Below are 26,030 nucleotides of genomic sequence, written 5' to 3' on the forward strand. Positions count from 1 at the left end.
GAAAAATTAAAATAGCTGAATTATCCTTAGAAAGTATTGTGATGCCAACCAGTAGGAAGAGTATTTATCTATTGTAGCTCTTATTATCTATTAATACCTATTACCTACCATATTGTGTTGTAGCGAATGTTAATCGTAATGTGCCACCTTAATGTGTATCTGTACATTTCTGGAATATCTTCAGAAAGATGAACTATCAATTAACATTTCCCATTTCACATCACTAATTAATTTAGGGCTATGTAGTAATTCTATTTTTTTCTTTCATTGTCCTACAAGCCAGATTAATGAATCCCGTAACATGGATTTAGAAACAAAAATAGTTTATATTAGACCTCAAATCGACTCTGGTAACCTTTCATTAATGTTGTATAATACATTAAACTATTTGTTTCATGTATCAATATTGCTTGATTGTTTGTGTTTACTAAGCATTGCTTCCCATGTTATGAACTGTAAATATAAACAAAAAATTACATATAGAGTGTATATATGTCTATCTATCTATCTATCTATCTATCTATCTATCTATCTATCTATCTATCTATCTGTGTTTTGCAGCTCAGTCTTCTACTTCCACCCTCCATCTCTATGCTCAAGCTTACTCATTCACTTCAATTCCTAGGAAGAAAATAGGATCATACTTTCGGTGAGTCATTGACAAGCCTGCCAGTATGGGGAGGAAGTATAAATCTCCAGGAGTCTCTTAAATCCTACTGTTAATGATGTTGACCTTTGCAAGTTCCATGTTTTGATCCTAGGGGCTGTAAGTAAAATCCTCTTCCTTCAATAAATTAGGCAGGTGACTCAGAAACAAGTCCAGCTTGTCACATAATCTATATACCTTTTATGTATCTGTTACTAACATTAGGCTGTGTAGTTATGGGAGTCACTACAGGGACAATGTCACTATGAGTGTGTAAGGATCTTTCTGCTGCGGGGTACACTGGGCTCCACAAATCTGGACAATGGGGTGTAGAGTAGGATCTTGATCTGAAGCACCAACAGACTCAAAGCTTTGACTGTTCCCAGAATGCACAGCGCCGCCTCCTAAATCACCCCGCCTCCCTGCACAGGAGCTCAGTTTTGTAAGTTGGTGCTGTAGTAAGCAGGCACTTAAAAGAGGGGCTGCTCCAAGCAGCCCTGAGAAAAGCTTTTTATGAAGTAAAAAGTGAAGACTTCAAGGGCAGCAGCGGTGGTAAATGTTTTGTGACATTCACTGCTGCAGCTCCAGCTCTCCCCAGTGACGCTGTACACTCCCGAGCCCTGGTTGCCGGGTACCTACAGCGGAGGCTCTGGTTTTCTTCATGTTAGACACACACAGCTGGGGCTCTCCAGGATCGCGTGTCCGCGCTTCGGGTGGTGGTAAGTGGGTCCCGCTCGCGGGACTCGGTCTTTATCGCGATCCGGCGCGGTCAGTGGGAGGCGGGCCGCGCGCGCTGGCGGTGGACACTGTGGCAGTACAGGCGATCCCACTAGATCACCAGGGCATGGGCGCAGGTCGGGTTTTCTCTCTAAACCACTTCTTATATCGCCCACAGTACCCGGTGGTTTTCCCAGCAGAGGGGATAAGGCTTAGACCTGAAGCCCCTCCCCCAGCCCCAGGGCGCCATTTCTAGCAAGTGTTCCCGCCCTGGAGCTGCATATCTGTCTTTTCCTCACTCCCAGTCAGTGTCTGCGGCGCCATTATCCCTCAGCTCACTGTTCCTGGGACTGCTTGGGCAAATCCTCCTATGTAAAGCTGCCTGGTTGTCAGAGCTGTGCCTTTACATGACACTTAACTTAAGTATTCTACCTGCCTTTTTAGACAGTGATAGTTAAAAAAGAGTGCATTTAGTCAGGGTTTTATAGTACAATTACCCTGTGATATACATCCAGTTCTTACTGTGTACTGTTATATCTATTGTTATTTAGCTGTGTAAGCTAGTCCAGTGCAGTATTATTGTCTGAAATAACCTCTGCATTGTACAAACTGTGACCTTCTGTGTGTGCATTTGATAGCTGAGTGTTGTCCATCTCGTGTCTTTCACTCAACTTGCTATCCCTATATTCTATAACCTGAGGGGGCTTGGTGCGTCAGGTGTTATCTAAAATAGGATTTTCACAAAGATATACTGTATTACGTATTTTTCTCTGTGATTTGGTCACCATATCTCTCCTTTATCTCTGCTAGTGCTGACTACACTGCGCAGGGGTTTGGGTTTGGGAGATTGTGCTGCTGATAATTGTACTTTGTTACCTCATACTGCAAATTATATCATGTCTGCTTCTGAGAGTAACGGTTCTGGGGCAGAACACACTGCTGGTGTTGCTGAAGCCACAGGCACATATGAGGAGAATATAGCAGCTGTGGGCTCTGGTTCTGGGGGCTCCTTGCCCCCCAGTGGGACTGTGGCAACGGAGGCACATACTGACCCACCGTGGGCCGCTTTTTCCACGCTTCTGCATACGCTAGTTCATAAACTAACACCCCCTATGGGACCCCCAATGCCGGTACAACCGTATGTGAGCCCTGCAGCTAACCTGCCGTGGGCGGACAATTTATCTGCTCAATTAAAGAAGTTGAACCAGTCCTTGACTACTAAACAGTCTGACCAACGCTCGCCTAAGTCCAAGAGGTCCTCTAAATGAGCGCTCGTCTCCTCACAATCCACTGCTGTCACTGACACCTCATCTGATGAGGACGGCACTTACACTGACCCCACAGGTTCTGACTCAGATACGGCTGATGGGGAGGGTAGTTTACATGTGGATGTTCCTGACCTTTTGGAGGCTATTAAGTTAATTCTGCAGATTACGGATGATCCCGAGCCATCCGTGCCTCCTAAGAAACCAGATAGGTTCAAGCGTCAGAAGGTGGTTAAACAAGTTTTACCTCACTCTGATCACCTAGTGGATATACGTCAGGAACCCTGGGAAAACCCGGGTATGAAGTTTGTGCCTCAAAAGAAGATGCTGGCTCACTATCCCCTCGCGCCAGAGCTGTCTAAGAATTGGGAAACACCTCCTCCAGTGGACTCACATGTGGCTAGGATGGTGGTTTCCTCAGCTCTACCTGTCACTACCGTCACGTCTCTGAAAGAGCTTATGGATAAACGTGTGGAGGGTTGTCTAAAAGCGATTTACACCCTCACGGGTGCTGCACAAAGGCCCACTATTGCAGCTACATGGGCTGCTGAGGCTATTGAAGCATGGGCCTTGGAGTTAGAAACTGAAATCTCCTCTGACCATGCTAGACAATGCTTGTCATATATTGTCACAGTTTCTCGATATATTAAAGAGGCGGCTTCTGATGCCGGTATCCTGGCAGCCAAGGCCTCTACTACGTCAGTCCTGGCTCGCCGGATATTGTGGCTGAGATCCTGGTCTGTGGATCTGGACTCTAGAAAAACCCTGGAGGTACTCCCTTTTAAGGGAGATATTCTGTTTGGGGAGGACTTAAATAAGATAGTGGCTGACTTGGCTACTGCCAAAACTGCCTGTCTACCTAATACCGCTCCTTCTGTGTTGAAGGCTAAAGGTACGTCCTTTCGCCCCTTTCGTTCTTCAGGTAAAGCAAAAGGTCAGGCGTACCATAAGCAGACCCGCACTTCCAAACCTGGTAAGCCGAAGCCCAAAAGAGCCTGGGCTGCCCATCAGCCAGCTGCCAAGACCGATAATCCTGCTGCATGACGGGGTGGGCCTTCCCCTGGGGGATCCCAGGGTGGGGGGCCGGCTTCTTGGGTATACCCAGGAATGGTTGAAGACCACCTCAGATGCCTGGGTATGGGAAGTCGTCACTCGAGATTACGCCATTGCCTTCAAAAACCGACCCCCTCATCGATTTTGCCAGACAGACGTCCCTTTGGACTGGACAAAGTCAAAAACTCTACACTCGGTGGTACAGACCCTCCTGGATACAGGTGTCGTAGTATAGGTGCCTCTTGCTCAGAGGGGCCGGGGGTACTATTCTCCGCTGTTTCTTGTCCCGAAACCGAATGGGTTCTCCCGGCCCATTCTCAACCTCAAGGCATTGAACAGGTTTGTGAAGATTTCCAAGTTCCGTATGGAAACCCTTCGCTCTATAGTTCTGGCCTTGGAACCTGGGGACTACATGGTCTCCTTGGACATACAGGATGCTTAAGTGCATATTCCTATAGCAGTGTCACATCAACAATACCTGAGGTTTGCTATTGGCAACATCCATTACCAGATTCGGGGTTTAACAACGGCTCCGCGAGTCTTCACCAAAGTTATGGTGGTGTTGACAGTGGTACACCGCCATCAAGGGGTCAGGATACTGCCGTATCTGGACGACTTGTTAATCCTGGCAAATTCCCCAGATCTTCTCCTGTGTCATCTGGATATGATGGTCCGGTTTCTACAAGCCCACAGGTGGCTCATCAACTGGAAGAAATCCTCCCTGGTCCCTGCTCAGAGCATGGGAGCGCTGTTGGACACTCACAACCAGAGGTTGTTCTTGTCTCAGGAGAAAGTCCTGAAGCTTCAGGACAGGATTCGTTGCTTCCTTTCTCGTCCGCAAGTGTCGATACATTCGGCGGTGCAGCATTTGACATGGTGGAGTATGCTCAATTTCATTCTCGCCCCCTCCAGAAGCTGATTCTAGCCAAGTGGGACGGCCTGCCTCACTGGATCAGGTCTCAAATTATCTCATTGACTCCGGAGGTCCATCTGTCGCTGCTCTGGTGGCTCCAGGACCAACAATTGTGCAGGGGCCGTGCCCTCTTGGACAACCAACCGGGTCCTGTTGATGACAGATGCCAGTCTAAGAGGTTGGGGCGTGGTGCTGGAGCAGCACTCCTTGCAGGGTCGGTGGACCAAGGAGGAATCTCTCCTCTCGATCAACATTCTGGTGTTGCGGGCGGTCTTCAATGCATTGAACCTGGCCCAGCATTTAATTCAGAACCGTCCTGTTCAAGTACAGTCGGACAATGCCACCACAGTGGCTTACATAAATCATCAAGGCGGCACTCAAAGCCGTTTGGCAATGAAGGAAGCCTCACGGATTCTACAGTGGGCAGAACGCCATCTACCGGCAATATCGGCAATATTCATTCCGGGAGTCCTGAATTGGGAAGCTGACTCTCTCAGTCGTCAGGACGTGCATGCCGGCAAGTGGGGCCTCCATCCAGAAGTGTTTCAACTCCTCGTGGAAAGGTGGGGTCTTCCAGATGTGGATCTGATGGAGTCTCGACACAATCACAAGGTTCCGGTCTTTGGAGCAAGGACAAGGGATCCTCAAGCAGCATTCGTGGATGCACTGGCGGTGCCGCGGAGGTTTCGGCTGCCGTACGTGTTCCCTCCGGTGTCACTCCTGCCCAGGGTAATTCGGAAGTTCAAGCAAGAATAAGGAAATCTGCTTCTCATAGCTCTGGTGTGGCCAAGACGGCCCTGGTTCTTAGACCTGCAAGGCCTATCTTCAGAGCGTCCACTTCTACTTCCACAACGCCCAGACCTCCTCGTTCAGGGCCCTTGTGTCTACCAGGACCTAGCCCGGCTATCTTTGACGGCGTGGCTCTTGAAGCTTCCGTCTTGAGGGCTAAGGGTTTTTCTGAAGAGGTCATTAAAACTATGTTGCAGGCCCGGAAACCGGCTTCTGCTCGGATTTACCATAGGGTCTGGCATTCATACTTTGTTTGGTGCGCATCTAACAATTATGACGCTTCCAAGTTTAGTACAGCCAAACTTTTGGCTTTTCTGCAGCAGGGCCTAGATTTAGGCCTGCGTCTGGCCTCCCTCAAGGTTCATATTTCTGCCTTGTTGGTGTGGTTTCAGAGAAAAATTGCGACTTTACCTGATGTTCATACTTTCACTCAGGGTGTGTTGCATATCCAACTTTCCTATGTCCTGCCTGTGGCTCCTTGGGACTTGTCGGTGGTTTTGGAGGTGTTGCAGGAGCCTCCATTTGAACCTCTTGGTTCAGCTGACCTTAAGTGGCTTTCCCTTAAGGTGGTGTTCTTGCTGGCTATTGCCTCTGCTAGAAGAGTGTCGGATCTGAGTGCCTTGTCTTGTAGTTCCCCATATCTGATTTTTCACCGTGACCAGGCGGTTCTTAGGACTCGTCCCGGATATTTACCTAAGGTGGTTTCTTCGTTCCACCTTAATCAGGAGATTGTGGTTCCAGCCTTTGTCTCTCCTGATCTGTCTCCCAAAGAGCGGTCTTTGGATGTAGTACGGGCTCTCCGTATCTATGTGAAGAGAACTGCTTCTATTCGAAAATCTGATTCTCTCTTTGTTTTGTTTGGATTTCACAAACGTGGCTGGCCTGCTCACAAGCAGACCCTGGCCAGATGGATTAGAATGGTGATTGCACATGCTTATGTGAAGGCTGGTCTGTCAGCTCCTGTTCACATTACGGCCCATTCTACTCGGTCTGTTGGACCTTCTTGGGTGGCCCAACGTGGTGCGACCCTTGATCAATTGTGCAAGGCGGCTACGTGGTCCTCCGGGAACACGTTCATAAGGTTCTATGCCTTCGATACTGCCGCTTCCCAGGATGCTTCCTTTGGACTCAGGGTTCTTGTGCCCGCTACAGTGCGTCCCCTCCCATAAGGAAGTGGTTTAGGACATCCCCATTGTCCAGACTTGTGGAGCCCAGTGTACCCCGCAGCAGAAAACGAGTTTTATGGTAAGAACTTGCCTTTGTTAAAACTCTTTCTGCGAGGTACACTGGGCTCCACAAGGCTCCCACCCTGACGCACTTAGTTTCTTTGGGTTGATATGGCATTGGCCACTGACACTTCTCTTGTCGTGAGAGTGTGGTGTATGTGGCTACTAACCGTTGTCGTCTCTTTTCCTGCTACTGCATTGGGCTGGTTAACTAAAACTGAGCTCCTGTGCTGGGAGGCGGGGTGATATAGGAGGCGGCGCTGAGAATTCTGGGAACAGTCAAAGCTTTGAGTCTGTTGGTGCCTCGGATCAAGATCCTACTCTACACCCCATTGTCCAGACTTGTGGAGCCCAGTGTACCTCGCAGAAAGAGTTTTAACAAATTTAAGTTCTTACCATAAAACTCGTTATTGACTTTACCAGGGTAAATTTAACAAAGGCGTTACAAATTATTTCACTGATTGCCAAAAAACAAACTAAAACAATCATCACGTGAACCACATTATGGGCTGTCAGATGTAACAGTGATATTAGACGCAGTGCAGCGATGTGTTTACAATTTTCTACGTACAGAGTCGCAGTAGTAAAAGCATGAGGGACATTCTTGGATGGGGAGTGGGAGGTAACAGGGGGATGGCTTAGTGTTGGAGGGCGTGTCACTGAAAGTGGTTGCATACGAAGAGGCTGACTCGCTCACATACTGTAGGAAGCCATACTCAGATGGAGAAACTGCTGCTACCATAGGGGTGGTTCAAGTCTACGGAAACTGACAGTGGGCATCTCACTGCTTGCACATTCTGCTGCATGGATCTATAGTTGGGTATGAACTTTGTAGCAGCATTAGCATAAAGACACAACAGTGGCAAAAGCCACAAATGCGGCCGCAGCAAAAGACACAATCAGCCCGACATGTGAGATACCTACAGGCAACACACTGTACCCCTGATATACATTAATATATGCAATAAGATGGCAAATGCTGCCACAGGTAACGCTTATCAGTGTGTAGATCCTAGAAACTAGATCCTTCTGCAAATCACTGTGTTAACCACTACAGTCAGAACAGTATCTGTACCAAGCTTATTTATTAGTAGCTCTGTCTTACAGACCAGACCTGGAAGTGTATAGGGCAGTTTCCCTACTTTTCCTATCATGGGATGGTCAGGATATTGACCGTACCTGTGTAATTGGCATAGGCCTAGTACATATGCATAGAGCTTAATGTATCAGTGGTCTTCACAAGGGACCCCTGCAAAGGGCAACAACAAGAGGGAGTTTTTGTGTGCTTTACTGGAAAGCATTGCTGCCTTTTCCACTAATGGACCTATCCCAAAAGGTCCAAAATAAAATGGACAAAAAAAACAATTGTGTTGGTACTGAAAAGATGGTGCTAACGCATGCATAAAATAATGGGGGTAATTCCAAGTTGATCGCAGCAGGAATTTTTTTAGCAGTTGGGCAAAACCATGTGCACTGCAGGGGAGGCAGATATAACATGTGCAGAGAGATTTAGATTTGGGTGTGGGGTGTTCAATCTGCAATCTAAATTGCAGTGTAAAAATAAAGCTGCCAGTATTTACCCTGCACAAAAACAAAATAACCCACCCAAATCTAACTCTCTCTGCACATGTTATATCTGCCTCCCCTGCAGTGCACATGGTTTTGCCCAACTGCTAAAAAATTTCCTGCTGCGATCAACTTGGAATTACCCCCAATGAGCGAGATTGGTAACCAATGTGTAAGTGATATATTTATCTAGAAATGCAAGTATAATACTAGTTTTTTTTGTAATTCCTCACATTCCATTAGTATATTGATATTGTCATGGAAACATGAAACATGTCTGTGGGGCCTGTGTTGTGTGTTGTTAAGTGTCCCCACCCCCCACATTACAGGCAGCACAGCGCACTCAGTACACTGCATTGTCCCCACTCATTCTGTTATTACATCTCTGCTGTACAGAAACTCTGCCATCCAGTGATGCTGCCATGGCTACACGGTATGTTATACCTCTTGTGCTGTCCATGTCATGCCACTTGCACAACGTTTTACACATCCACTTTTAGTTTCCAATCACCCCCTGGTCTCAGACACAACTGCAGCAAAAGATGCAAGGATGCCACAATTGAATACAATCAGGACCTATAAGGAGGGACCCTGCCCCCTTCAACAGACCCCACCCCCTCATTAGACCACACCCCCATTAGGGCTGCTTCCATCAATTTCCCGGGCTTGTTTTCCATCCCAATCCGCCCCTGAAAAACATGTATTGATAGAGATAGATATGGCAAAACTAATAAAATAAATAGTTTTATCAGTACTAACACAATTAAAGTTCTATACCTTCTACACTGCGCGTGCCACACATATATTAAGGAGACAAAAAGAACTTTTAAACAATGTATCATAGAACATGCTAGAAATATCCTAAATATACTAACTGATCACGATAAATTCATACATCAACATTTCTTAAAGTCACATAACAGTGACCTCAGTGCCCTAAAAGTTCTTGGAATGGGGGAATCCTGAAAAACATCAGAGGGGAGGGACAGTCCAAAAAGATTAACATCTAGAATAGCTTTACATTGTTTGGACTTAATGTAAATAAATGATTATTCCCATTTCCTATAACAGATTTGATTTTATACCTACACTTATGTCTGAGATTCAAAGATGTATCTTTGTTACAAGATTTCTCTGTGAACATAATAAGACTTTTTTTGCATAGATCCCATAAGAGTCAGAGGAACCATGGAACCAACATGGGATATGTGCAATTTATTTAATGAAACACACTCAGTATGCTCAGAGGAACTCCGAGTCCTAAACCTAGAAGTCCAGTAATCACTTTTATCGGGAAAGCTGTCCTTTGTGATCATAATCACATTTCTAGGTACACTAAGTAGACAAAAGTGATTGTACACCCCTGTGCAAGCGAAATGGTGTGCTCCTGCAGCAGACAAGTTTGGTGAAGGTATTAAACAGGTAGAGGGGCACTGATTAGATCATTTGCTACTGAAATGGCTTCCCAGAAGGAGCTAACAGAGTTTGACAAAGGGGTCATCGTGGGCTGCTCGATCGGAGGTATGAGTGTGAAAAGCATTGTGGATGTTAGAAAGGTTCCAAAATCCACTGTGTCTTTTGTCATTAATGTGTGGAAGAAGAACAGTCATTGCAGGAACACACCTCGTCCTGGAAAACCCCAGAAACTTCAATCCAGGGACCGGAGAATGTTAATCAGGAGCTGCGAAAAAACAGGACTCGCTGCATACATACCATTGCACACGAGTTCCAAATGGCCACTAATGTGTCGATTTTGACAAGAACACTTCGTAGTGAGGCCCATGCAGTTGGATATCATGGGCGAGCAGCTGCTCATAAATCTCTAATCTCAAAAAAAGGCTCTTATGATCGTGTACAGAGTGCAAAAACTGGACAGTGGAACAATGGCGGCGAATGTTATGGAGTGACAAATCATGATTTACACTTTTCAGATCAGATGGATGTGTTTGGGTTTGGCAATTGCTAGGAGGATGTCTGATGCCAGAGTGTACAGTAGCTACAGTAAAGCATGGAGGTGGTTGCATTATACTGTGAGGTTTAAATGGTCCACTAGTTGTAATGCATGGTCACATTAATTTTGAGAAGTATAGAATGTTCTCGATAACTACACTGTGCGGTTCTCCGGAAATGAAGAATGTTCTTATTAGGATGACAATGATACCTGTCATGTTTCCAGGGTGACCCTGGACTGGTATACAGAAAGTTCAGTAACCCGGATGAACTGGTCAGCTCAGAGTCCAGATCTTAACCCCATTGAGAACTTCTGGGATGAATTGGAGTGACGGGTGCATTCAGTGTCACAGTTGGTTACCATACATGGGCCCAGATTTATCAAGTCTTGGAGAGTGATTAATTTCACAGTGATAAAGTACAAACCAATCAGCTCCTAACTATCATTTTTCAAATGCAGCCTGTAACATGGAAGTTAGTAGCTGGTTGGTTGGTACTTTATCACTGTGCTATTTATCACTCTCCAAGGCTCGAAAAATGGGGACCTTAGATGCCCATTTATCAAGCTTTGGAGAGTGATAAATAGCACGGTGATAAAGTACTAGCCAATTAGCTCCTTTTACGTTACAGGCTGTGTTTGAAAAATGACAGTTGGGTGCTGATTGGTTGGTACTTTATCACCATGCTATTTATCACTCTCCAAGGCTTGATACATCTGGGCCTTAGTGCAGAATGGCAAAACATATCAAATGCTGTTGCCAAGGAACTTGTGGACAGTTTGCCAAAAAGGGTGTCTGCACATGGTGGACCTACATAGTACTGATGTCAATAAAATCTTGTTGATCTATTTGCTGTCACTGTCCAATAACTTCTGTCTACATAGTGGCCCTCATTCTGAGTTGATCGCTCGCTAGCTGCTTTTAGCAGCAGTGCAAGCGCTAAGCCGCCGCCCTCTGGGAGTGTATCTTAGCTTAGCAGAAGTGCGAACGAAAGATTAGCAGAACTGCTCATCAAAAATTTCATGCCGTTTCTGAGTAGCTCCAGACCTACTCCTTCCTTGCGATGACTGCAGTCTGTTTAGTTCCTGGTTTGACGTCACAAACACGCCCTGCGTTCGGCCAGCCACTCCCCCGTTTCTCCAGCCACTCCTGCGTTTTTACCTGGCACGCCTGCGTTTTTTAGCACACTCCCTGAAAACGCAGAGTTGCCGCCCAGAAACACCCAACTTCCTGTCAATCATACTATGAACACTCGAGCGACTGAAAAACGTCGTTCGAGCTTCTGTAAAACTGCAAACTTTTGTGTGAAAGTACTTAGCGCATGCGCGCTGCGTACCATGCGCATGCGCATAAATGCCGTTTTTTCACCTGATTCATGCGCTGTGAAAAACGGCACCGAGCGATCAACTCGGAATGAGGGCCAGTGTACGTAACATACGTGGGGAGAATGTTCACGATAAGTTGCAGGATGTACTGTATCGCAGAAGCAATGTTTAGTGCATCCCTCCACCAATACCATATGCAGGAAAATAATGAAAATATTTACATGTTATAAAAAGTAGGATTATAACATTTCTCAGGAAGATGGGGACATGTTTATCCATATAGCCTATAACAAGACCACAGTGTACTTCTATATGGTCAAATCTAAGCACTCTTGATCACTTATATCCTTACAATTTTGTTCAATCCCACAAAAAATGACCACACGGCATCTCAAACTGATAATTAACAATGGGTAGATGAAATATAAATGTTCTAACCCAGTGACAGGCAACCTGATTCACTTCGGGGGCTGCCCGCTAACTTTAAAAAGTGACGCACATGAATCTCAGCAGCAAATTACATGAATACATTTGATCAATGAATGGGTTACATCAGTAATAACATATCAGCAGACCTTGAGCAAATGTCTAAAGCTATAACAAACAAATATGACAACAAAGCAGGAAGGAGTTTGGGGCTGCAAGCAATGGATGGAGGGCCGCATGCAGCCTGCTACTATTACTGTTCTAACCTGGGGTTAAATTTACTAAGATGGGAGGTCTGTTTAAGATGGGATGTTGCCCATAGCAACCAATAAGATTCCAGGTATTATCTTCTGGAAGGTGCTAGATAAATGAGAAGTAGAATCTGATTGGTTGCTATTGGCAACATCCCATCTTAAATAGAACTCCCATCTTAGTAAATTTACCCCCAGGAGTGGTTCAATAAGTCTACAGTCAAGAGGTCAACCTCAAATGGCCGACTTCAAAAGGTCGACACGTAAGAGGTAGACAGTAGAAAAGGTGACGGGGTCAAACGGTCAACATGGAAGTGGTCAAAACAAGTTTTTGGTGTCATTTTGTATGTTTAACCATATCTGAGCCAAATTAGTAGAAACATACCATTTCACCCTGTCGACTTTATACATGTCAATCATTTGGGGGTCAACCTACTGATTACCGTAGAGCTATCAACTGTAGATGTATCACTTTGTTTTTGGATTTAGGCATTAGCCTTAAGGGATAGTATTAGATTTGTGCTGGTTATAAAATGTATACTTGTAGTTAAAGATGCATTAATCCTTAACCCAGCTTCCTTCAACACTCCAATCCAAGTTTCATATGTACAGTATATACAACTATTGACATGGTTTAATATAAACCCAAGATGTTCTTAAGAGATGTAGTCAAAAGGTCGAGGTAACAATGTCGAAATTCACAATGTCGGCACCACAAGGTCGACATTTATGATGTCAACATTTGAAAAAGCTAATTAGGACTTTGTTCAGTATGTTGATACATGGACTGTAGATTAAAAAGTTATATTACATCCAAAAAATGTATTAACATTTATAGGCAAGCACAAAAATACACAGTATCTCAAAATATGATACAACTGTGAACATTTTAACAAAACGACAAGTGCTACAATGTATGCAGTATATGATGTTGCAAAAAAACCATATGAAGCATATGAGTTAAACTGTAACCTTGATTGCTACAGAAATTACCTTGCATTGTGTGTTTAAGATATTTTCTGAAATGATTGAGCCTGGCTAAGTGACAACTTGGAATATGCAGGAAGAGGTGATACTGGTGAGCCTAACTAGCTCTCTCCTTACTCTAATGCTTCCCCCGAGTCCGCTGTGGCTTCTTCTTGTATTCTTCCTGCTATCGGCTCTGGACACTGAGTTTCACGCTATACCAGGAAACAAACGTGGCCAGGTGATGTCACAGGAGTTGGGGTATCCGTAGCGCTAGTCTGACAGCTTCCAACACATGTCATACAATGGTACTTTGTCAAGCGGCTGGAGCAGATAGCAGGGAGAAGGACCCACCTGTGCAAGAAGAAGCTGCTGTAAAGACAATTGTAAAGCACTCTGAGTCCTATTAGGAGAAAAGTGCTATATAAATATCATTATTATAATAATAATAATAATAATGATAATAATAATAATAATAATAATAATAATTATTATTATTATTATTATTATTTGACTAGAGCAGCTACACATACCCCAGTGCAGAGCTTCAGTTCTTTTGTCCATCGTACATGATATAACTACGAATTATGAATTATATGTCTCATAGGTCCTAATCATTGACTATATTTATTTAGACTTACTTGCTATTTGCATTACTTCTATTTACTACCACTTGCTGCCACTGTCACTTCAGCACATTTGTATTGTGTTCTGATCAACAACAGTGATACAACAGTTTTGTTTATGTCACCCTACAATACATTCAAGTGCATGTCACTGCTATTTGTTCTTTAAAGTACGGAATGCCAGCTGACAAGTCTCATATGTGCCACTCTTACAAAGATATTATACAACTTTTATTAACTTACTCTTTACATGTTCCAATCTGCACCCATCCATCAGAAGCAGGAACAGCAGGCAGGAAAATGAGTATTTCTTATCCATACTTTTGTAAAAAGAGGATTGAAGCTGCAGAAAGATGTGAGAAAAACAGTTTAAGGTCAACACAAACTGTGAACAAGATTGTATTAGGTAACAAATGGCAATTTATGAATACAACATTTTTAAAGGATATCAGGCCAATAGATACTTGATAAGCTAGGCTTGTATTATTGTTAATATGTTGTCTACATACAGTGGATGCAATCACATTGTGGGCTCAGCCAATACACATGTGATTTCAGTTTATCATTTCAATTTGTGTCTCAAATTTGAATCCTACTGGATTAATAGGTGGCCTTCATGCAGTATATACTGTAGTATGCCTCCTTATATAGAAAATCAGGTTTCCTGCATTAAGGGGTGTATTCAATGCTTGTTGGATCCTTTCTGATGGAAAGTATCCGACAATGCAGTATTCAATTCGAGAATTTGGCCATTCCCGACAATGCCAATCCAACTTTTTTTAATGTTGGATTGACAGTGTTGGAAACGGAGCTAAAACCGGATTTGGACACGAATCTGACAAAACACGACCTGACCTAAAGCTGTTGCCCTAATAACCGTTGACTTTTATAATGTCTATCTTCTGTATAACACCGGTTTAATTTTACTCCTTGGCAAATCCATGTTACATAACTGGGAGGGGAGTAAAATTAAAATGGACATAAATATTTAGAGCTGGGAGCACGGCTTTATCACCAATTACACATCTTAGTTCCCCGACTAACAACTGTCAGCCTAGGTCGCATAGCCAGTAATCCTCATTATTAGAAGTCTAGCCCAGCTATTGCCCTGCTTCCTTCTGTCTAGCCCCACAGATCAAACTTAACTTTTCCCCTTCTCATGCATGCCCCTTCCTACTTTCCCGCCCCTCATCCATACGCATGCTCCATTCTTACACACTGCCCATTTTCTAATGCAGTAACCAGAGACCTTATTTTCATAGATAGGCAAGTGTCTTTGAGAAGTGCATTAATGTTATCCAGGGAGTTTATTCATGTTATATAGTGCTGGTGTGGGGTGGTGATATGTTATGTGGGGGCTGATATGAGGGTGTAGTAATGTTATGTGGGGAATGTAATATTGTTATATGGGAACTAGTGCGGGACACATAGCAACGCCATGTGGAAGTTGATGTGGGGATGTATTATTGTGGTGTAGACAGAATGTCGACATTAATAATGGTGACATTCAAATTGTCAACACCAGAATGTTGACCTGGTCTGAATGTGGACATTGCAAATGTTGGTATGTCAACAATAATAAATGTCAACACTGACAAAATGTTGGCTTTATGCATGTCGACAGTCAGAATGTCAACACATGAAATTAGGGTTAGGGTAAGGCTGCAATTAGAGTTAGGATTAAGGTGCAATTAGGGATAGGCTAAAAAATGATTGAAATAAATTGAAATTAAATGAGTGGTGGAACTAGAGAGTGGTGGGCCCAGGTGCAACAATATGGTTTGAGTTTAGGGGAACATTGGGAACCCTCCTCTCCCCAGACTGGATCACTACATTATGATATGCTGCCACGCCCCCTCCCCCACCCCATCCGTCCGTCCGTCACCCGGCTCCAGAGCAATGCATGCTAATATGGACAAGATTGTCCATATTGGCTTGCATGTTTAAACGAGCTGGCACCAGCGATGAACGAGTGTGGAGCTGTGCATCATTCCTCGCTGGTGCATACACACTGAAAGATATGAACGGTATCTCATTCATTAATGGCCAAGATCGTTCATATCTTTCACTGGTATTGGCCAGTGTGTTGGGCCTATTACAGTACAAGGCAATGTAGAACAAGTACGTGGTATACAAATATTTCTGCCTCAATGGACATGACACTGAAATAAGCATCAGGGTGGCTGAAACTGATGGTAGGTGCCATTGTAAGGTGTTTGGTGTAGGAGATAGTTTAAGTAAAAGAAGGAAAAGCACATGATGGAAGAAGCTCATGAGAGCTTACATTCTAAAGGGAGGGGCAGACAACCAGGGGTGACACAGATTGTTAAGAAAGTGAGTGTGGAACAGAGGGTTAGGATGAGAGATGGCTGTGTTTGATGAAGAAGTGGGTCTTGAAAGCTCTTTTTGAAGTTTTGAAGAGAGGTGGAAAGTCTGACGGGGAGAGTAAGAGATTTCCAAAGATAGGAAGCAGCACATGCAAATTCTTGGATGCAGGAATGGGAGGAGTAATCAGTTGGTAGGAGAGGTGTAATTCATTTGTGGAGCAAAGAGGATGGAAGGAATGCAAAGGGAGATAAGGTCAGAGAGGAATGGATTAGGGCCTTAGAAGTGAGAGAAACCTGAATTGGATTCTGAAGGGGAAGGGGGAACCCAGTGTAGAGCTTGTAAGAGTGGGGAGGCAGATGTAGTACTTTTGGAGAGGAAGATGAGCCAGGCAGCAGCACTGAAGATATACTGGAGTGGATAGAGGCATTTCTCAGGAAGGCCACATAGGAGGATATTACAGTAGTAGTCAAAAAAGTGAATGTACGAGGGTCTTAGTAGTATCCATGGTGAGAACGAGTCTGATCCTGGAAATATTTTTGAGATGGAAACAGCAGGACTGCGAGGGATACTGAATGTGTGGTTTAAAGGAGAGGGAGGAGTCCAGGATAACTCCATGGCAGCATACTTGGGGGCTAGAGAAGTTAGTTGTGCCATCAATAGATAATGAAATTGTGGGAAGGGTGGGAAGATGATCAGCTCAGTGACATGTTAATTTTAAGAAAGTGCTGGGACGTCCAAGAAGATGCAGCAGAGAGACAGTTGGAGATACGACTGAGGAAAGGGGGGGGGGGGGGGTGAGGTCAGGAGAAGAAAGGTAGATTTGATAATCTAAGCCAAAAGAGCTCATGAGCTTATCTAAAGAGGATGTATAGAGATCAGGAGAGGTCTAAGGGCAGAACATTGGGGACACCTACTGTGGGGAGGGGGGGGGGGGTGGAGTCACTGGAGGAGACAGAGAATGAATAGTCAAAGAGGCAGGAGGACAGTCATGAGAGATCAGTATCACACAGACCAAGGAAGTGTGTGATTTGTAGGAGGAGAGTGTGGTTCACAGTGTCAAAAGCAGCAGAGAGTAGTGGCCCTTGGATTTGGCAGCAAGGTCATTGCAGACATTCATAAGGGCAGGTTCAGTGGAGTAGAGACGACGGAAGTCAGATTGAAGTGTGTCAAGGAGAGAGTGGGACAAAAGAAAGGTAGTAATGCAGTAGTAGACAATACTCTCAACGAGTTTATAGCCAAAAGGGAGGAGAGGCATGGGTCGTAGTTGGAGAGAATGTTAGGCTCAAGGTTAAGTTTCTAAAGAGTAGAGGAGACAAGGGCATGCTTGAATGCAGAGAGGACAGTGCCTGAGGGAACAGGCAGAAGGAGGGAGATAGCGGAGGAGGTTGGAGGGAATAGGGTCAAGTGGGGGTGGTGGGAGAGGGGACGGATGAGGGCCATGACCTCTTCTCCATATACAGGGTAAAAGTCAGGGTTGGTAGGAAGGATGGGGAGGGGTGGTCAGGGAAAAGAGGAGTAGGGTTGTTAATGGTCTGTTGGGATTTTCTGTCCTGACGTATGGAGTTCATTTTGGATGTGAGTGGGTGGCAAAGTCAATGTCAGAGAGCGAGGAGGGTAGTTGAGGTGAGGGTAAGTAGATGAGTGATTTGACAGTGGCGAAGAGACGCTGGGGGTTTGAAGATGAGGTTCTTGATATATGACTGTTTAGAGAGGGAAAGAGCAGCTCTATGGGATAAGAGCATACATTTGAAATGGAGGAAGTCTGCCTTAAAGCATGATTTCCTCCAATGTCGCTCGGCAGTAAATGAACCTTTTTGCAGATATCTGGTGAGTTTGGAATGCCAGGGTTGAGTTGTTGATCTGTGAGGGTGATTATTGGTCAGAGCAGAAATAAACATAGAAACATAGAATTTGACGGCAGATAAGAACCACTTGGCCCATCTAGTCTGCCCCTTTTACTTTTTATCCTTTAGGTAATCTCAACCCTTTTTGAACCTTAATTCAATGGAGGCATTGTATAAGGAAGTGGCTTGTTCAGGGCAGGATAGAGAAATAATAGGATAGAAAGTACTGCACTACTATGGTAATGCAACAGGAGGCATCTGATATAAGTAGAGGCTTCTTGCTTGCATAAGTGATCAGAGCTGCATTGGATCACCTGCAACATCACCGGCTGCTGAATCACCCATGGGTACACGCAAGCTGGCCGCAGACCCCACCCCACCCCCAAATGGCAGCAATGACTGTTTACATGAGGCTGTGCACTGTTAACTTTATTGGTTTATGTTCTTAATAAATGCATATTTCCCCTTTTCTCCATACACAATTGGTGTTTAAGTGTGGATATCTTGGAGTAACTCATTGATCCCCATAATTAGAGGGGTATCCTTCAGGAAACAGCACAAAGATCATGTCACTGCTATTTTTTGCATAATCCGGTTTTACAAGTACAGTATTGATGTTTTACTTGACTAGTGATATTATCTACTGCATAGGTCCTGTTTAACTGTGCAATAGTACAATCCATCTTTCAACTGTTATACTGTATCTATTACAACGAGACACCAAGGATTGCACATATGCTGCAGGGATGTTTACATAAAGGAAAACTTGTAATGAACTGTTAAACAATACCAGGCAAACTATATGACACCAAAAGGCCTACAGATTTCAAAATTCCTTTCCTTTTTGTCAACTAGGAATAAGTTCAGGAAGGAATGAAATGTAATTTTAAAAGCATGTTCCCATTCATTCATTGATCTAATCCTTAAAGAAAGAAGGTTAAACCAGAAAGATCTAAATCAGGGTTGACTCATTAAATTTACTACTAAAACCTTTCTAGACCTAGAGAATGTCAAAACCAAGGAAAAACAGATTATATATAAACTGGGAAAAAACACTAGGGAATTGAGAGCCAAAAGACAAAAAAAAAAAAAAATCAAAGAGACCTCAAAGCTAAAAAAGAAGATCCACAATTACATTCCACTAATCCGTCCAAAACTAGTCCAATACCACAAACAGGGGTGTATCTAGTGGTCTGAGTGCCCCTGGCAAAGCAAGGGACTGGCGCCCCCATCCCACACTGCCTACCCCAACCACAACTACACCCTAGTAGTCCATGCCAGAAGACAAAAATTGGCCAGTGGCACTGTGTTGGAGCTACGCAAAAGAAAACAGCAGCTCTGACCTAATTTGATTATAAAATAAAAGGAACATGCAAACAACTACAGTGAACAGAGACGATGCAGGACCTAGCAAGGGTTATTAAGATACATATATACAGTACATACAGTAAACACACACATTCACCCACACTGTATAGTTTACACTGTTTTCAACAGTACGCACATACAGAATCTAGGCAAGAGACTATGCACTAGGTGAGAGGACTTCTCCTGATGCACCACACACCATGTCAGACCCAATGCACACCTGAAATACACACAACCCGATCATCCAGCACCAGGATCGGTGACAGGAAATTACACAATTCCCATCCCATGCAAAATCCTCCCCAAATCTCCAGATGCAGCCTGTGCAGATGTTCTGGCCAAAGAGAGAGACGGGGTGCCCAACAGTGACCCCTGTTCTCTATATGCAGCGCCCTCCTTACTCATTTCCCCCTCCTGCAGCTGATGGCCATCTAGTGTTCATTCACTGCCCTTCCCACAGCCAGGGGAACTTACAAGCAAAAGACCCCATTCCCACAGTGCACCTGTGTGCAGCACCAGACCCACGTATGCACAGCAACACCAGGCATAGTTACACAAAGCTGGCTGCTACAGGTGGTCACAATAACCAGACTGGTGGTTGCTGCAAGGACAGATGGAGCAGCTTCCACGGCTGGGCATGAAGTACTTCCACATGCAGAGAGCCCTGCTTCAGTACCGATCACAAAAGTGGCTGTACCCTTGCCAATGGGGGAATGGGTGAATGTCGCATGCCCCCAGGGTGCATGGAGGTCTGCGCTGAATCTGGATGCAGTTCCATCCCACGGCCATGGGCAGCACCATCGAGCAGTTCCCCTCTAAGGTTGATGCCCCTGGCGAGTGCCATCCTGGCCAAGAGGTAGCTATGCCCCTGACCACAAACCAACCCAAGAGTGTATAAACCTAAGAATGGAGACAATAGAAATTAGATTACTAGAACTCCCTACAATCGGTATAGGAGAAATAACAATAGGAATATACCACAGAGTAAGCAAGGATGGAATAATAGAGAACATAGGACCAGTTTGACACATTAACAAGAAAGGTGGCCACGCAGAAAATACGAAGACCATAAGGATCAACACAGGGGAGAATACAGGCCTACTATACCTTTAAGAAATAGGTTTGATCCACCAAGGCATAATCATGAGTTTAAAAAGTATTTTTTTAGATTGGGAGCCCAGGACCCCATGAAGAAATGAAACCGTAAGAAGACTGTTAGAGGAAATAGAGGTGGTAAAGATAATACAAAGTAAAAAGAGAAAATAGGCCCAAAAAAACTAAGAAGGATCCTATTAATGAACCAACAAATAAAGATAAGGTATTTAATTTGAGTTCACATGAACTAGCAAAGCAGAAATTGGGGATACTACAAAAGGGGTTAACGTTTGCCCCGACATCCAGCATGAACTCATTAGAAACATACATAGACTTACAAAAATATATTCATAAGTTATGTAGTAAAAAAGATTCCTGTCAAAAGAAAATAAAGACAAGACCAGTGATGTTGATCAATTGACCACCACATCCATTTAAAAACCAAATCCACTTTTTCCTCCACAAACATGTAAAGGGCAACTGTATAGATAGTTTTAGTACCCTTGTGGAAAAGGACATCAGGGAGATGAAATGTACCTACAGGAAGAACATTACAATCAAATCCCTAAGAGAAAATAATCAAATAATTAAAAAAAACAGCAGACAAGGGAGGCTCAGTGGTGGTGATTGGTAGAGATGATTGCATAAAGGAAGCCAATCGCCAATTAACAAATACGGAAACATATAAAAAACTGAGAAGTGACCCCACTCCTAACTAGAGATGAGCCGGTTCGGTTCGTTGAGATCCGAATCCCCCCCTGAACTTCACCCATTTTACACGGTTCTGAGGCAGCCTCGGATCTTCCCGCCTTGCTCGGTTAACCAGAACGCGCCCGAACGTCATCATCCCGCTGTCGGATTCTCGCGAGATTCGTATTCTATATAAGGAGCCGCGCGTCGCCGCCATTTTCACTCGTGCATTGGAGATTGAACGGAGAGGACGTGGAAACGCTCTCTCCCCTGAAAAGCTCCGTAATCTGTGCTCAGTGAGCTGAAAATATCTGTGCTCAGTGTGCTGCAAATAATCTGTGTTCGTGTGCTGAAAATATCTACGTTCTCTGCCTGAAAACGCTCCATATCTGTGCTCAGTGTGCTGCAAATCTCTGTGCTCAGTGTGCTGCATTGTGGGGACTGGGGACCACCAGTATAATAATATATACTATTCTATAGCTTCTATACTGCTTGTCAGGACACGTGTCACAGTTACACCGCTCTGTACTGATAGATAGATAGATAGATAGATAGATAGATAGATAGATAGATAGATAGATAGATATATATATATATATATATATACAGTAAATGTAATATGTACACTATTCTATAGCTTCTATACTGCTTGTCAGGACACATGTGTCACAGTTACACCGCTCTGTACTGATATATATATATATATATATATATATACACACAGTAATATATATACTATTCTATAGCTTCTATACTGCTTGTCAGGACACATGTTTCACAGTTACACCGCTCTGTACTGATATATATATATATATATATATATATATACAGTAATAATGTATATACTATTCTATAGTTTCTATACTGCTTGTCAGGACACATGTTTCACAGTTACACCGCTCTGTACTGATATATATATATACAGTAATATATATACTATTCTATAGCTTCTATACTGCTTGTCAGGACACGTGTCACAGTTACACCGCTCTGTACTGATATATATATACAGTAATATATATACTATTCTATAGCTTCTATACTGCTTGTCAGGACACATGTGTCACAGTTACACCGCTCTGTACTGATATATATATATATATATATATATATATATATATTAGTGATGTGCACCGGACATTTTTCGGGTTTTGTGTTTTGGTTTTGGATTCGGTTCCACGGCTGTGTTTTGGATTCGGACGCGTTTTGGCAAAACCTCCCTGAAAATTTTTTGGCGGATTTGGGTGTGTTTTGGATTCGGGTGTTTTTTTTCAAAACCCCCTCAAAAACAGCTTAAATCATAGAATTTGGGGGTCATTTTGATCCCATAGTATTATTATCCTCAATAACCATAATTTCCACTGATTTCCAGTCTATTCTGAATACCTCACACCTCACAATATTATTTTTAGTCCTAAAATTTGCACCAAGGTCGCTGGATGACTAAGCTAAGTGACCCAAGTGGCCGGCACAAACACTTGGCCCATCTAGGAGTGGCACTGCAGTGTCAGACAGGATGGCACTTAAAATAAATTGGCCCCAAACATCACATGATGCAAAGATAAATTAAAGAAAAAAGAGTTGCAAGATGGAATTGTCCTTGGGCCCTCCCACCCACCCTTATGTTGTATAAACAGGACATGCACACTTTAACAAACCCATCATTTCAGTGACAGGGTCTGCCACACGACTGTGACTGAAATGACTGGTTGGTTTGGGCCCCCACAAAAAAGAAGCAATCAATCTCTCCTTGCACAAACTGGCTCTACAGAGGCAAAATGTCCACCTCCTCCTCATCGTCCGATTCCTCACCCCTTTCACTGTGTACATCCCCCTCCTCACAGATTATTAATTCATCCCCACTGGAATCCACCATCTCAGGTCCCTGTGTACTTTCTGGAGGCAATTGCTGGTGAATGTCTCCACGGAGGAATTGATTATAATTCATTTTGATGAACATCATCTTCTCCACATTTTCTGGAAGTAACCTCGTACGCCAATTGCTGACAAGGTGAGCGGCTGCACTAAACACTCTTTCGGAGTACACACTGGAGGGTGAGCAACTTAGGTAAAATAAAGCAAGTTTGTGCAAGGGCCTCCAAAATGCCTCTGTTTCCTGCCAGTATACGTACGGACTGTCTGACGTGCCTACTTGGATGTGGTCACTCATAAAATCCTCCACCATTCTTTCAATGGTGACAATCATATGCAGTGACAGTAGACGACATGTCAGTAATCGTTGGCAGGTCCTTCAGTCCGGACCAGATGTCAGCAATCGCTCCAGACTGCCCTGCATCACCGCCAGCGGGTGGGCTCGGAATTCTTAGCCTTTTCCTCGCAGCCCCAGTTGCGGGAGAATGTGAAGGAGGAGCTGTTGATGGGTCACGTTCCGCTTGACTTGACAAGTGTCTCACCAGCAGGTCTTTGCACCTCTGCACACTTGTGTCTGCCGGAAAGAGAGATACAATGTAGGCTTTAAACCTAGGATCGAGCACGGTGGCCAAAATGTAGTGCTCTGATTTCAACAGATTGACCACCCGTGAATCCTGGTTAAGCGAATTAAGGGCTCCATCCACAAGTCCCACATGCCTAGCGGAATCGCTCCATTTTAGCTCCTCCTTCAATCTCTCCAGCTTCTTCTGCAAAAGCCTGATGAGGGGAATGACCTGACTCAGGCTGGCAGTGTCTGAACTGACTTCACGTGTGGCAAGTTCAAAGGGTTGCAGAACCTTGCACAACGTTGAAATCATTCTCCACTGCACTTGAGTCAGGTGCATTCCCCCTCCTTTGCCTATATCGTAGGCAGATGTATAGGCTTGAATGGCCTTTTGCTGCTCCTCCATCCTCGGAAGCATATAGAGGGTTGAATTCCACCTCGTTACCACCTCTTGCTTCAGATGATGGCGGGGCAGGTTCAGGAGTGTTTGCTGGTGCTCCAGTCTTCGGCACGCGGTGGCTGAATGCAGAAAGTGGCCTACAATTCTTCGGGCCATCGACAGCATCTCTTGCACGCCCCTGTCGTTTTTAAAAAAATTCTGCACAACCAAATTCAATGTATGTGCAAAACATGGGACGTGCTGGAATTTGCCCACATGTAATGCATGCACAATATTGCTGGCGTTGTCCGATGTCACAAATCCCTAGGAGAGTCCAATTGGGGTAAGCCATTCTGCAATGATGTTCCTCAGTTTCCGTAAGAGGTTGTCAGCTATGTGCCTCTTATGGAAAGCGGTGATACAAAGCGTAGCCTGCCTAGGAACGAGGTGGCATTTGCGAGATGCTGCTACTGGTGCCACCGCTGCTGCTCTTGCTGCAGGAGGCAAAACATCTACCCAGTGGGCTGTCACAGTCATATAGTCCTGATTAAAGATTAAAATTATGTCAAAATTGTTCTGATTTAAGATTTGACAAAAAGGGTTGAGGTCTTCTTAATTTCCTCTCCAAATAAAAAAGGCATCATCTATAAGCTGATACCAGCACACCAGGTTTGCCTCCTGCACTTTGATGGGATCTATGGTCAGATGTTCCCAATATGCCATATATAAATTGGCATTATTGGGGAAAAACCTGTGCCCATCACGTTTCCTAGAATTTGTAGATAATAAACGCATTAAAATAAAATTAATTATTTTGCAGGATAAAAGCAATTGATTCAATGATAAATCATTTAGGTCTCGGGAGTATTCACTTTAATCAAGGAAGAAAGTGACTGCTTCACACCCTTTTTCCAATTAATTATAGTGCATAAGCTGCCTACATCTTCACTTGCAAAAATACAGTTGGCATCCGAGTCTATATCATTTAGTTTTCTTAGGGTGTCTGAAGTGTCTTTTTAAATAATCATTATTCTTGATCACTAGCGGTTGTAAATAGCAATCTACATGGTGGTTTGCTGACATATTTATGGATTTTAGGAAGCATACAGTATATAGAGTTAGAACTGTTGGATTTTGTATGGTGATAAAGTTCTTTTCACTTCAGTCTCAGTCCTTGCACATCCACCCTACAGATGTACACTGCGGAAGGACTGTGTAGTATTACTTGCATAAAGTCGCAGACAGATTACTGCCAATACATGCATCTGTAAGCACTTCAGCATTCTCCTCTGAATCAGCCCCATGGTCATGATGTTCCTCAAGCATGCTGGAGAAAATGGGTATATCGTTAAGGTAGATAGGAACTGATATCTTCACTAGATCCCTAAAGGCATATGCTGTACTTGAAAGACAGCTGAGACGTTGCACAGGCTGAGTGGCATAAACCAATACTTGGGGAGGCCATCCTTTGTGCTGAAGACAGGGAGGTGGCATAATCCATTGTTGCAATTTAAATGTGCTGACTGACCAACAATTCATAGCAAAAATAAGCAATGCTTGTTTCAGGAAAACAATATTCTCTTTGTGTTTGTTGTGAAACATCATACCACAGCTGTACTCGATCCTAGGCTAAGTTGAGATACAAGCAAATTGTAAGGGTACTAAATACTCAGAAGAGTGAACTGAATGCCTGGGCTAGCTCTTAGGGACTTAATGACTGGTCAGGCTGGGTAGTCTTAGGCCTTGGAAGTCACATTGTGATGCATAAAGCTGAAATTGATGGGTTACATGGTATAGAATCACGTGAGACAAAACCAATATTTATGTATTAGAGAGGGTAGAATTGTGTGGCATGATGTGGATGGACAGGCAGCAAGACAAGAATCTACCAGAGAAATGAAGTTCTGTCTTTTCATGAGCAGAGATTGGTAATAGTGGTTGCCTTCATCACTGATGGTGCATTGCCACTTGTCTTCTATAGCTGCTATTGTTGAGGATCCTAAAAATAGCAGACTATTTTTAAGCATTTAGAATAGAGTAAATTAAATAATAAGTTAGCACACTAATAATACTGTATGATTTGTGCTTCAATTCATAACCACATGCTAGGTCTGAACCAATCTATTGGCATGCAGCTCATGTCCTTAAATAGACTTCTGACTTTAATCCAT

The 26,030-nt window shown here is 43.9% G+C and overlaps 1 protein-coding gene across 1 annotated transcript in view; it reads right to left on the reverse strand.

Annotated features, from left to right (window-relative positions):
• Positions 1 to 26,030, reverse strand: part of CHRDL1 (chordin like 1) — a 265,958-nt gene that overhangs the window by 156,782 nt on the left and 83,146 nt on the right. The window contains exon 2 of the mRNA XM_063937307.1: positions 13,962 to 14,061. Coding sequence (XP_063793377.1) covers positions 13,962 to 14,061 — 100 coding nt within the window. The remainder of the gene's footprint in view (positions 1 to 13,961; positions 14,062 to 26,030) is intronic.

This window comes from Pseudophryne corroboree, chromosome 8 (genome assembly GCF_028390025.1).
Source record: "Pseudophryne corroboree isolate aPseCor3 chromosome 8, aPseCor3.hap2, whole genome shotgun sequence".
Taxonomy (NCBI): Eukaryota; Metazoa; Chordata; class Amphibia; order Anura; family Myobatrachidae; genus Pseudophryne; species Pseudophryne corroboree.